A 14,804-nucleotide genomic window follows, 5' to 3' on the forward strand; every position below is an offset into this window, starting at 1 on the left:
TCTCTCTACCCCTCTCCCACTCTATCTCTCTCTCTCTACCCCTCTCTCACTCTATCTCTCTCTACCCCTCTCTCACTCTATCTCTCTCTCTACCCCTCTCCCACTCTATCTCTCTCTACCCCTCTCACACTCTATCTCTCTCTCTACCCCTCTCCCACTCTATCTCTCTCTCTACCCCTCTCCCACTCTATCTCTCTCTACCCCTCTCTCACTCTATCTCTCTCTCTACCCCTCTCTCACTCTATCTCTCTCTATCGCTCTCCCACTCTATCTCTCTCTACCCCTCTCTCACTCTATCTCTCTCTACCCCTCTCTCACTCTATCTCTCTCTCTACCCCTCTCACACTCTATCTCTCTCTCTACCCCTCTCACACTCTATCTCTCTCTCTACCCCTCTCCCACTCTATCTCTCTCTACCCCTCTCACACTCTATCTCTCTCTCTCTACCCCTTTCCCACTCTATCTCTCTCTCTCTACCCCTTTCCCACTCTATCTCTCTCTACCCCTCTCCCACTCTATCTCTCTCTACCCCTCTCTCACTCTATCTCTCTCTACCCCTCTCCCACTCTATCTCTCTCTACCCCTCTCTCACTCTATCTCTCTCTACCCCTCTCCCACTCTATCTCTCTCTATCGCTCTCTACCCCTCTCCCACTCTATCTCTCTCTACCCCTCTCACTCTATCTCTCTCTCTACCCCTCTCCCACTCTATCTCTCTCTCTACCCCTCTCCCACTCTATCTCTCTCTACCCCTCTCACACTCTATCTCTCTCTCTACCCCTCTCCCACTCTATCTCTCTCTCTACCCCTCTCCCACTCTATCTCTCTCTCTACCCCTCTCTCACTCTATCTCTCTCTATCGCTCTCCCACTCTATCTCTCTCTACCCCTCTCTCACTCTATCTCTCTCTCTACCCCTCTCCCACTCTATCTCTCTCTATCGCTCTCCCACTCTATCTCTCTCTATCGCTCTCTCACTCTATCTCTCTCTCTCTACCCCTCTCTCACTCTATCTCTCTCTCTACCCCTCTCCCACTCTATCTCTCTCTATCGCTCTCTCACTCTATCTCTCTCTCTCTACCCCTCTCTCACTCTATCTCTCTCTACCCATCTCTCATTCTACCTTTCTCTACTCTTTCTTTCACTATCTCTCTCCATAGCCTTGTCACTCTCTCTCTCTCTCTCTCTCTCTCTCTCTGTCTGAAATAAAGGTTTGGTTATCATGATCTAACACACTCACACTAAAACTATGTATGACCAACACTGAGTGACGTGCAATTAAAGCACACACACACACACACACACACAAACACACACTTGCACACATCAAAGTGCCAGAAATGAGTATCAGGGGAGAAGGAGGAATGTGTGTGTGTGTGTGTGTGTGTGTGTGTTTGTTAGTCAGTAACGCATAACAAAAGACGTCTGAGAAACATGAGCAACAGACGTGACGCAAGGCATGCTGGGTAAAAGCCAATAGCCGTTCCTTAGCTGTCTGTCACAGGAAAGACCAGAGAAAGACACATAAACACACACACACACACAGACACACACGATGAAATATGTCAGCACACAAACACAGACATGAATCCAATCAAAATACGGAGTGACTTCTGATTCCGATCACAGAGAAATCCTGTTTTTCCCAAACGACAGCAAGACGACATGAGTCTCTCTCTCTCTCTCTCTCTCTCTCTCTCTCTCTCTCTGGCTCTCTCCATCTCTCTCTCTCTCTGTGTCTGGTGTGTGTGTGTGTTGTGTTGTGTTGTTGTGCTGTTGTCGGTGGCTCATCAAAGCATCAAGGGTGTTTCACACATCAGGGCATTCAAAGCCGTAATTGCCTAATTAGTGCCTAAATGCATTCTGGGAGGAAGCGTGCGGCCGAGAGCTGACTCACAGTTTTCCGCTCCAAAACAAACAGTCGAGGAGTGGAGCGAAGCGCTGAGTCGGGAATATTTGGGAATTTTTCGGAAGCTGGCTGTCAGGCCAGAGTGCTCCTGGAAAATCCTGTTTAAACTTCACTCTCCAGCTTCCCTTCTGCCCTGACACACAACACACACTACACACACACACATTGATACACACATACTTAAAGTGATAGTTTGGCAAAAAGATCAGACCTATGCAGCGTGTTTAACAGAGCTGATTACATGGGTTCTGGGTAAGACATGCTGTTATCTCTGAAACAGGACAAAAGCCTGTAGGGCAGCTGCAACAGTGGTTCAGTAAGGCTGGATTTTGGACTTTTGTCCATGCTTATAGATAACGGTATGTCATGCAGGGTCAGAAAACACATAGGCAAGATTATTAGAGCTTGTTTGCACTTGCCATTAACATCGTAATCGGATTATAATCGCAGTCAGAGGTGGATCTCGTCCACTTCTAATACAAACAAGTGTAAACGGAATGGGTTTTCTGAAATCAGATTCAGTCAGGCAAGATATGATGATAGTATGAGGTGACATGGTTGCTTGTGTCTGCAGGTCTTCCATTAGTTTATCTCTTCCATCCACGTCCAGGGAGGTTAGCTACAGTGCCATGGGATATTAACGTCTTATAAATGGGAGATGGACTTGCAGCCTTTTGGAAAAGAAGGGCCAGTATTTTGGGCCATGACTGTATGTTCAAATATATGCATGCAGGTTAGAGATATTAATAATATTAGGGATAGCCTAATATTTTATAGCTGCACATTCATCCACTACAAACCAGTTATTTCACATCAACAGATATCAGTCCACTACACGAACACACAGGAAGTGATTAGACTGCAATGTTTTAAAGGAAATAATCATTTTTAAAAAGTCTCTACTAAACTAAATCAATCAGTCCATATTGTCTCATTATAGAAACTGCTACTAAAAGTAAAGGGATTTTACTGAACGTATTAAATACCAGCACATCTTACCCACCCAGTGCCTGGATTTGATTTTGGTTGGCAGTCAGGGACTTTATTGATAAATTAGGCGTTAGTGTTCTGGTCTGATTTAGTGCAAACTTAGCCCAAAGGGGGCATCTTTTTTAGACCACATATAACCCTAATACAGTCCTAAAAATAATTTGAATAAAGCACCGTGTACAAACCTAAACTAGTCTTTCTGGGCATAATCGCTGCTGCTCGAAAACGCAATCTATTGACGTCTTGGTAAAGAGAGACGCCGCAGTGAAGGACCACCGCTCAATGCAGCATGTTTAAATTAGGCGTAGAGGGACGGCCTTTCATTTTTCTACCACAACGAGTTTCTGCTGGATGGGTATTTAAACCGTGGGTTTGTGTTATTTATACAGGCACTAAGCATTAAGAGACTCGGATTGGACCAGGAGACAAAATAACTGGAGCGGGACATCCTTAGTTATATACGTGTCTGGAAAGTTCAGAGCAGGTGCTTCTTAAAAAAAGGCAAAAATACTAAAAGGACTTTAGTATTTGCTTGCGCTGTACTTACATGCCACAAAGTATGTTGCTGAATTGCTGAAGTTAACAAACAGCACACACACACACATACACACACACACACATGCAGAGGCCGCAAGACTGCATGCGGCTTTCTCTTTCACTCCCGGTGTGTGTTCTGCTGTGTGTACAGTTTTATTATGAAAACACTCTTTTGTAAAAGGGCATGAATGGGCGAGTAGGAGAGAGAGAGAGAGAGAGAGAGAGAGAGAGAGAGAGAGAGAGAGAGAGAGACTCTTCTCCAGCTAAGTGGCAGGATGCAGCCTACCAGGAAGAGATAAGTGCCTGAATGAAGTGGACTCACACACTAGTCTCTCTCTCTCTCTCTCTCTCTCTCTCTCACACACACACACACACACACAGAGGGAAATCAGTGTACAAAGAGATGGAAATGTGTTTAGTGCACTCTAATGGCATGAGATAAGCACCAAGCCAAATATTCACACTCAGTTTTCCCAAGAACAACAGCGGCAAAGACTACCAACCGTGCAGGGTCACTTCCACCTCACACACACACACAAAAATGGTGGACACAAGGTCACATGTTTGCACTCAAGGAAACGTCCCAGCAGCAGAAGCACAACCACAAACACACACTGAGCTACCAAAAAAACAATATTCCAGTATCGGATTTAACAAGAAAACTGTCCAAAACATAAACATGGGTCTACATAGCATTTCAGTGCCATATAGAACCTGCTTTAGTATAACATTCGCCTTAATATCAACAAAAAATGCTAAAACCCTAACTTTAACCCTAATCCTAAACTTTAACCCACAGTCTAAACATAATACTGAAACTTTACTTCAATCCCAAACCTAAACCCAACCTTCAGTGTACATCCTAAACTTAATCCAAACTTTTAACCTAAAGCCTGAACATAATCCTGAACCTTAACTTGAACCCTAAAGCCTAAGCATAGTACTAAAACTTAACTTCAATCCAAAACCTAAATCTAAGCCTAAACCTTAAGTTCAACCCAAAACTTAAACTTAAATTATAAACCTTAACTCCAACCCAAAACTTGAACTTAAATCATAAACCTTAACTCCAAACCAAAACTTTAACCTAAAACCTAATCTTTAACTTCCACCCAAAACCTAATCCTTAACCTTAACCCAATACTTGTACCTAAAACCTTAACCCCAAACCAAAACTTGAACATAAACCCTAAACCTTAACTCCAAATCAAAACTTGAACCTAAAACCCTAAACTATAACTCCAAACCAAAACTTGAACCTAAAATCCTAAACTTTAACTCCAACCCAAAACTTGATCATAAAGCCTTAAACCTTAACTCCAACCCAAAACTTGATCATTAAGGCTTAAACCTTAACGTCAACCCAAAACTTGAACCTAAAACCTTAAACCTTAACTCCAACCCAAAACTTGATCATAAATCAGAAACCTTAACTCCAACCCAAAACTTGATCATTAAGGCTTAAACCTTAACGTCAACCCAAAACTTGAACCTAAAACCTTAAACATTAACTCCAACCCAAAACTTGAACCTAAAACCCTAAACATTAACTCCAACCCAAAACTTGAACCTAAAACCCTAAACATTAACCCCAGACCAAACCTAAAGCCCTAAGCCTTAAATTGAACCCAAAACTTAAACCTAAAGCCCTAAACCTTAACTAAGAACCAAAACTTTAACCTAAAACCTTAACTTTCAACCCAAAACTTGAACCTAAAACCTCAAACCTTAACTACAAGCCAAAACCTACTGCACTGAACATGTTTTAATCAGCAGGCCATTGTATTATTATTTCTGTTCAGTCAGTTCAGCTGTGAGTGACCAGATAAGACCTGTATGTCCATACTGTACATTTAAATGGATGCATTCTTATTTAAACCCCTTAACTACTCAATACTATACAATACAATACTTTGACAGAACTAAAAAAGCAGATTTTGCACACTAACCATGTCTTGGCTGATCAACTGCATTTGGTAAAAAAGGGAAACTATACAATTGTTGTTTTAACCAAAGCTATCATATCATATTTAAGAAAGCACAATTTCTCACTTCAGCCAGATAACTCAAGCCTGTCCAATAGGAGGAGAACTGAGGGCCATGCCTGAAATACCACCTTTCTCGGGATGAGGTATAAATATTTAGTATAGCTACTAAGCTTAGAGTAAAAATATTGCTGTAGTCTAGATTTAATGATGTATAACCCAGAATGTACTCCCAGTCACAGCAAAAATAGTGTAGAACTGAAGTGTGTGTATATATTGGGGGGGGGGTATATATTTAATTGAATTCAATGACAAGAGCGTGACAAGTGAAGTCAGGATGTTGGATTATCACCACCCCAACTGATCCCTAACTCATCCCAAAAGTACTGGATGGAGCACTACCATCATTCCAGAGAACACAGTTCCACTAGCCCACACCTGGCATTTGGCACGGTGCCAATAGTTTCATCTTTATCTGCTCCAGAGAGTCCTAATTTATTCACACACACACACACACACACACACACATACACAGTTATAACTTAAATATAGAGTCCATCTGTGCCCAGGTAGAACGGTAAGATCAGTGAGTGAAACAAGCATGGAACACACCACCAGATGTGGATTAATTAAGAGTAGACCTACTCACGCATACGCCCAGTACCTCACTCTGTAAACAGGCAAATCCTTTAAGCACATGCATGTATACACACACTGAGATGGATGTGTCTACTGAAGAACGTTCTTACTCAGCTAAAGTAATGAACACAGGCCGTCCTGATACACAGCGGACAATATATAAACAAGACAGTTTACAGATAAACAAATTAGGCAGTTACGAACAGAGCAGACTGACACCAAGTCCTCCTACACGGACTGACTTAGCATCTGTGTGTGTGTGTAAGTGTGTGTGTAATAAGGATACTGACATCAGACGTACTTTTAGAGCATCTCCCTCTCATTAGGCCCAGAAATGCCCTACCATTAAGCAGACACACACACACCTCTTAAACACATGCCAGTGTAAACCTCTACAGACTACAGTGCTGTAATCATGTGCAACCTGCAAACACACACTTTTCTGACTCAGATGAAGCTGAGAACATGATGAGATGTTTGAGAAGAGGGGAGTGAGAAGGAACAGAGTGAAATAGTACACAAATGCGGAGATAAAGGCAGTATGACACAGCCAGTCTCAGGAAACAGACGTGAACAGACGTCCAGATAGAGAAAAAGGTGGACAGACAGGCCGAGAATGAGTTTCCACCTTTGTTGCTTTGCAAGGGGTTGAAATCTCTGACCGCACAATAATTCAACTCAAACTGCATCATTATTTGATTCAGTTATGAATCTGTGGGAGACAATTCAGTGCATCATGAGTTTTCAAACTACTTCAGTATTTGATTCAGTTATGAAGCTATGGGAGACAATTCAGTGCATCATGAGTTCATCATGTAGGAAACGATTCAGTGCATCATGAATGCTCAAACTGCATCATTATTTGATTCAGTTATGAATCTGTAGGAAACAATTCAGTGCATCATGAGTTTTCAAACTACTTCAGTATTTGATTCAGTTATGAATCTGTAGGAAACGATTCAGTGCATCATGAATGCTCAAACTGCATCATTATTTGATTCAGTTATGAAGCTATGGGAGACAATTCAGTGCATCATGAGTTCATCATGTAGGAAACGATTCAGTGCACCATGAATGCTCAAACTGCATTATTATTTGATTCAGTTATGAAGCTGTAGGAAACGATTCAGTGCACCATGAATGCTCAAATTGCATTATTATTTGATTCATTTATGAATCTGTCAGAAACGATTCAGTGCATCATGAATTCTCAAACTGCATCATTATTTGATTCAGTTATGAAGCTATGGGAGACAATTCAGTGCATCATGAGTTCATCATGTAGGAAACGATTCAGTGCACCATGAATGCTCAAACTGCATCATTATTTGATTCAGTTATGAAGCTATGGGAGACAATTCAGTGCATCATGAGTTCATCATGTAGGAAACGATTCAGTGCACCATGAATGCTCAAACTGCATCATTATTTGATTCAGTTATGAATCTGTAGGAAACAATTCAGTGCATCATGAATGCTCAAACTGCATTATTATTTGATTCAATTATGAATCTGTAGGAAACGATTCAGTGCATCATGAATGCTCAAACTGCATTATTATTTGATTCATTTATGAATCTGTCAGAAACGATTCAGTGCATCATGAATTCTCAAATTGCATGTTTTGATTCAGCTATGAATCTGTAGGAAACGATTCGGTGCATCATTAATTCTCAAACTGCATCATTATTTGATTCAGCTATGAATCTGCAGGAAATGATTCAGTGCATCATGAAATTACATAATTATTCGATTCGGTTATGCATCTGTAGGAACAATTTGGTGCATCATGTTTTGATTCAGTTATGAATCTGTAGGAAACAAATCAGTGCATCATGTTTGATTCAGTTATGAATCTGTTGGAAATGACTCACTGCATCATGAAATCTTAAACTGCACATTGCTTCATTTCAGTGACGAATCTGTAGGAAACAAAGCATTGCATCAAAACTGCATTGTGTTTTGGTTCAGTTACAAATCTGTAGGAAATGATTCAGTGAATCATGAAATCTAAAATTACACCATCATGTAACTCTGTTCTGAATGTGTAGGACACAGTTCAATTACACCATGATTCAGATCATCATGAAATCTTAAAATTCACCCCATTTCATTAAGTTACAAATCTTTTTTAGAGAATCAAAATCTCTGATCTCTTTAAATTAGATCCATTACTATTCTTCAAGGTTCAGTTTTTATATTCCACACCAGTTTTAATTGCAAATAAAAAAAAAATAAAAAAAACGATGAGTGCATCTTGAGTTGAGTGCATCCCAAACTGCAATATGATTCGATTCAGTTACGAATCTTTAGAACATGACTCTGAAAATCTTAAATGTTCTAAATGTTCAGCTATGTTTGACTGAATCAGTCTTCTGAAACACTGTTTAAACTGCAGTTTTACTCACATATGCTTTAACATAAACTTCTATAGCCTAGAGTGCTCTACACACACCCATTAAGCCCTACCTTAGGTTTGTTTGCGTTCCTTTACTCTCAGCTTTGACCAAACAAGGGGGGCGTGGGAATATTCGCATAATCTGAAAGGATTGGATATTCTGTAACAACAGGGTCGTTATTCTTCCAATGTGTTAAGATAACTGTGACAGATAGCGCACTCTAATGACTGTATATTGATACAAGCCCATTACTGGCCTATTGAAACTAATGTGGCTTTTTAAATAAGCACTGTGTGTGTACATACGAACAGAAGCCCCAAACAAAGCTTTGGCCTTGTTTAAAGGCCTGGAATGGACCATCAAGCTTTTACACAAACATTTAGAGACACTGAGGCTCTTCAGTTTGTCTGCTGTACATTATTTACGTACATATCAGTGCCCGAGTAGTTATAATTGGAATGAGTCTTAAGATTCATAACTTAGCCTAAAGCCCACTGGGGTCTGAGAAGTCTGCTGAGAGTGGCTAACATTAGCATTAGCAAGATTCAGATCGAATGGATTCGATGGCTTTGCTGTTTTAGGTGGTCAGCATTTAGACTGGGAGGTTTCCCAGAGAGTGGTGAAAATCTCTCGGTGGCACTTCAGAGGCCATCTTTACTCAACTATGAACACTAAACTGAGGCCTAAAACACAGAACTGCAGACAAGACACTGCCCTGAATGAACCTTGAGTTTTACAGGGATCAGTTAGAGACGTGTGTTGGGCCTCATTCACCAGTATCTTCTTAAAAAGTCTACATCAGACTAATGATGTGCTTTTAATCTGCGGAATTGGTCACAGCCCTGAACTTATTATGATGAATCCCATTTTCCCCATAAACTGAAGAAATCCCAACTAAGAAAACACTGGCGAATGTTGTCTTCCTAAGAACAGTTGGTGAATGAGTCCCAGTGATCTGAATATCGTCCACCCTTTCCCTAAAGTACCATTATCAACTAGGCAGATGAACCTCCAAAATATTCGTGGGTTTCAGAAAAAACAGGGTCCTCCCTATGACTGCCTGATACTCTCTTCTACACACACACAGACTCACACTCACATGTGCATACTCCTCCCAGACGAGACAGCATTTTGATGGGTTGATGAAGAAAAACAGCTTTGTGGTTGGAAGTCAATACAAAATGCAGTCAAATTTAAGCCACTATAAACACACACACACACACACACACACACACACATAGGGTCTGAGAGTGTATTTATGTCATGAAGATGTAGAACAATATGGAAATGATGACAACAGTACATAACAATAAAGAGAGAAGGGGGAGAGAGGAGAGAGAGAGAAATCAATAGAGAGAGGGGGAGAAAGAAATCAAGAGAGAGAGAGAGAGAGAGTAAGAAGAGAGAGAGAGAGAGAGAGGAGAGGGGAGGAGAGAAATCGAGAGAGAGATGAGAAAGAAAAACCAAGAGAGAAAGAGGGGAGAGAAATCAAGAGAGAAAGAGGAGAGAGAAATCAAGAGAGAAAGAGGGGAGGCAGAAATCAAGAGAGAGAGAGGAGAGAGAAATCAAGAGAGAAAGAGGGGAGGCAGAAATCAAGAGAGAGAGAGGAGAGAGAAATCAAGAGAGAAAGAGGGGAGGCAGAAATCAAGAGAGAGCGAGGAGAGAGAAATCAAGAGAGAAAGAGGAGAGAGAAATCAAGAGAGAGAGGAGAGAGAAATCAAGAGAGAGAGAGGAGAGAGAAATCAAGAGAGAGAGAGGAGAGAGAAATCAAGAGAGTGTGAGAGGAGAGAGAAATCAAGAGAGAAAGAGGGGAGGCAGAAATCAAGAGAGAGAGGAGAGACAAATCAAGAGAGAGAGGAGAGAGAAATCAAGAGAGAGAGGAGAGAGAAATCAAGAGAGAGAGAGGGGGAATGAGAAATCAAGAGAGTGCAAGAGGAGAGAGAGAGAGAGAGAGAGAGAGAGAGGAAAGAGAAATCAAGAGAGAGAGAGAGGAATGAGAAATCAAGAGAGTGCGAGAGAAGAGAGAAATCAAGAGAAGAGAGAGAGGAGAGAGAAATCAAAAGAGAGCGAGGAGAGAGAAATCAAGAGAGAGAGAGGAAAGAGAAACCAAGAGAGAGAGGAGAGAGAAATCAAGAGAGAGAGAGGAGAGAGAAATCAAGAGAGAAAAAGGGGAGGCAGAAATCAAGAGAGAGAGGAGAGAGAAATCAAGAGAGAGAGAGGGGGGAATGAGAAATCAAGAGAGTGCGAGAGGAGAGAGAGAGAGAGAGAGAGAGAGAGAGAGAGAGAGAGAGAGGAAAGAGAAATCAAGAGAGAGAGAGAGGGAATGAGAAATCAAGAGAGTGCGAGAGAAGAGAGAAATCAAGAGAGAGAGAGAGGAGAGAGAAATCAAGAGAGAGCGAGGGATGAGATGAAAATTGTGAGAATGAGGAGAGAGTAAGAGAAATCAAGAGAAAGAGGGGAGAGAGAGTGGAGAGGGCTGGGAAAGGGAAAGAAAGAACAACAGAAAGAGAGGGAGAGGAAGGAGAGTGAGAAAGTGACAGACAGAAGAATAGAGAGAGAGAGAAAAAAGATAAAAATATAGAATAGATGATAGAGAGAGGCATAAAGGAAGAGGGAGAGCTAGAAAGCACATGAGAAGAGTGTGAGTACAGACTGCATTTTAAACATCTGTTCAGCATTGGGTGGAGTTTGGCTCACACACAGACACACACACACACACACACACACACACACACACACATACATAGAGCTAAACACATTCTCTACAACTAAGACACAGATACCACCACACATTTAAGTCTGCCTGTCTGTGTGTGTGTGTGTGTGTGTGTGTGTGTAAAGCTGTCTAGCTGTCTGTCATATCAATAATCTGCTTTACAGCAGTAACATCACATTACTCTCGAGGTGCGTCTCTGTGAGCTTCGTCACCCACTACAGCGCATCCTGTAAAAGTGATGTAACAGCTGCAGTCCCCAGCTTCAGTCCCGTCACTTACAGTCAGACAGTCGTCTCACTGCTGTATGACTGGAAAACCAGTCGCCAAAAATCATTTACAGAGGCCAGAAATGACCGGAAACCCACACAGCACACACACACACAACAACACACACACTCATCTCTGATCTGGAGCACGACACTCTTAATATGAGCTGGAGTGAAGGGCAGTGAACTCGTAACCCGCAGGGGACAGACGTGTGGGCTGGTCAAGCTGAAGGCCGAGAGCCAGAGGACGGGAAACTGTATTAATGCGGACCCCCGGGGAGGGGGAGGGGGAGTGTAGCGTGCGAGAGACTAAGCACTAATGATATTAAAGAATAAAAACAAGCGTTAATGAACCTTACGCAACAAATGACCCATAAATCGGTCACTGTCACTGCAGAATTAAAAGGAAATCATCCCAAATACTAATAAACACAACTGCAGTGGTCAGAAAGTGCTGGCGGTCAGTCAAGTTATTGAGCTGCTGGTTAGAAAAACACATTATTTATTGAGATGTTGGTAAAGAGCTCATTCAGAAGAACAACAGCACAAGAACACTTTCAGTAGAACGCATTTAGCCGAAGGGAGAACACAGGTTCGGGTGCTAATCCAGACACTGTCAGGTTTGTTCAGTTCCAGCAGCAGCTCACCTGATTTACTTTAATTAAGCACTGATTAGATAAGCTAGGTGTGGGAGGGTCACAGTAAACACTGGACCTCCTCAAGGAAAGGAACACACACGTGTTAGACCTTGCTGTGAGGTTTGTGTGCTTCTCCTGAAAGTGGGACAATTTGCTGAGATACAAGGTTTTAGGGAGGGCCTTTGAGCTAGCTGAGCTCTGTCTCTTAACGATAGGTGGGCATGGCAGCACTGGAAGGTGAAACATGATGCAATTGGTTAATAATAATAATGTGCCCCGCCCACTGGGGGGAGGTGACGTCATTAAAAACTCAGATGGTGTTCTAGCGTCAAGTAAAAGTCATTGGGTTTCGTCTTTTTAATGGTATGATATGATATAAACAAACATTTTAGGACACTTGATAGGATGAACCTAGATGCTAGTTTTGCCATACCTCAAGCCTCTGAAGAGAAAGAGTGACATATCATAAAATACAGTGTAACGGTTACACCATTATACACTGTGGTTATTATTCAGTTATTAATCCTAATGCAGAAACCATTATGAATTATTTGTAACCGATTATTATTCACTCAGGGCTCTGCTTTAAGGTTCACGAAACCCTAATTGGGCAGTAATTGTGGTAGTAATGTAGTAATGAGAGTGAGAATCAGTGCAACCTAAATGCATCAGTAGACTAAAAGGCTCTGATCAAATACATGGTACCTGGAGGAGTTTTGGTTGGTGGGTGCGTTTACACTGCAGTGACATCCTGAAGTGGTTTGAGTGATGTCACTCAAATTTGTGGCTTAAATGTGTCTTAGGTTTGTTCACACTTGCATTTGTATGTGGCTTGGACTTATCCAGATACAATCCTGATTCTGACGACGCACCAAGTGACCAGGTGTAAACAGAGTTGAAGTGGTTTGAGAGGTCGAATTAGCATCTGTTTTAAATGCGCCTTGGATGCGTTTACATTAGCATTTTTATGTGGCTTGGCCTTATCCAGATATAATCCTGACTTTCAAGATAAATTAAGTGATCGGGGTCAAACAGTGTGGCTTTGTGTAAGTCAGGCCTGTGTGTTTTCAGATAACCATCTTAAGTGAAGTCTTTCAAAGCAGCTCATTTAAATGGTTTATCGAAAATAATGCTGTGTGATCTGTATCATTACGGCTGTAAGAACGTATCAAAATATGGAAGTATCACTAAATGATGGTTTGTAATATTGTATAAAATATTTTAAACACAGTATGGATTTACAGATTGGTGGCAGATGGTGGTTCATAACATAAGATGGTGTTTTTATACCTATGACAGGTTTCCTACAACTTATATCACCTTCTTTAGAGTATTAAAAAATATCACACAGCCTTTAGTAGTCTTAGTAAGCAACTCTACAGGACGCTTTAGGCATTTTATTCAGTCCAGCTGGACGGAAATGAACACAGTTAGAGTGACCTGGACACAGTCTGCAAAAGTGTGAGCAGAAATGAGCAGAGCCTTACCAGCCTTGCAGGGATCCTTGTAGTCTATGGTGTCCGCTTCTCTCCTCTTCATAATAGTCGTACGCATCGTCGTAGTCTAAGCAGCTGTGCACGGACACTCTGCCCCAGAAAGTGACGCCGGCCAGCAGCAGAGTGACCCCAATGCATTTTAGTGCTCAGTGCTGAGCGCACACAGTCCCATCTGAAGCTCAGAGCACGGGGGGACTGCAGCCGGGCCGGATCATCAGGCCGGTTCAGGACAGCAGCACGCACACACACTCACTCACTCACGTCACTCACACAATAACACTAACACACTCTCAGGGTGGTAGAGGAGGAGCTCCCTGATCAGTCCAGGACAAGCAGGTCTGAGAGAGGGGAGGGGGGGAGGGAGGAGGGAGGGAGGGAGAGAGATTCAGCTGATTAGGCACAATGTATATTTATACAGTTTACAGACTCAACAATGCTCAGTCTCTTATTTCAGTATGTTTTAACCCCGACCTTATCAATAAAACACACTCCTCTGTTAGACTGAGACTCCTTCCAAAAAAAAAGGCAAGGAGGGAATGCCAGACAGAGAACTGAACTGGATAAACCTGAATTCAGTTCAGGTCAATACAGTGAACCGCTTTTATCATGTGAGTCTGGTTCCAGAGGAAGATCTGAACCGAGACAGACTGAACTGAACTGAACTGAATCGTACACAGTTCGATTCAGTTTCATTCAGCACAACAATGTACTGGACTGAACTGAGGCGGATTAAGCTTATTTAACCACAGCTGAGGAGAACTGGACTGAATTCAGTTCAGGACTCAATGTAGTGGAATTGAACTGAATTAAATTAAACCAAACTGAGTCGAATTCAACTGGATTCAGTTTCGTGGAATTCAACTGAACTGAACTAAACTTGGGCTGAATTCAGTTGAATTCAATGTAGTGTATTTAAAACTGAAAGTCTAACTGAAATAAAATGAAGTTAAACCGAATTAAGCTGAACTGAACTCACCTGAACCGAATCCAGCTCGATTCAATTTAGCGTAATTCAACTCACTCAACTCAACTGACCAGAACTGCACACGGACTATTTCATTTTAATTTCAGTTATGCGATTCAATTAATTCACTTAAGAACTTAAGAAATAAATTGAAGTATGAATGTAGTTAAACCGGATTAAGCAGATTCGTTTCTGTGTGAGTGAACTGACCTGAACCTGAACTCGAATCTGAACTGGATTCGATTCCCTGTAATTAAACTGAACTGA

The 14,804-nt window shown here is 41.7% G+C and overlaps 1 protein-coding gene across 1 annotated transcript in view; it reads right to left on the reverse strand.

Moving 5' to 3' along the window:
* The window catches only part of tll1 (tolloid-like 1), a 68,937-nt gene that overhangs the window by 42,075 nt on the left and 12,058 nt on the right, over positions 1 to 14,804 (reverse strand). The window contains 3 exon segments of the mRNA XM_072669549.1: positions 13,565 to 13,598; positions 13,600 to 13,701; positions 13,703 to 13,821. Coding sequence (XP_072525650.1) covers positions 13,565 to 13,598; positions 13,600 to 13,701; positions 13,703 to 13,821 — 255 coding nt within the window.

The sequence above is a fragment of the Salminus brasiliensis genome, chromosome 24 (assembly GCF_030463535.1).
Source record: "Salminus brasiliensis chromosome 24, fSalBra1.hap2, whole genome shotgun sequence".
Taxonomy (NCBI): Eukaryota; Metazoa; Chordata; class Actinopteri; order Characiformes; family Bryconidae; genus Salminus; species Salminus brasiliensis.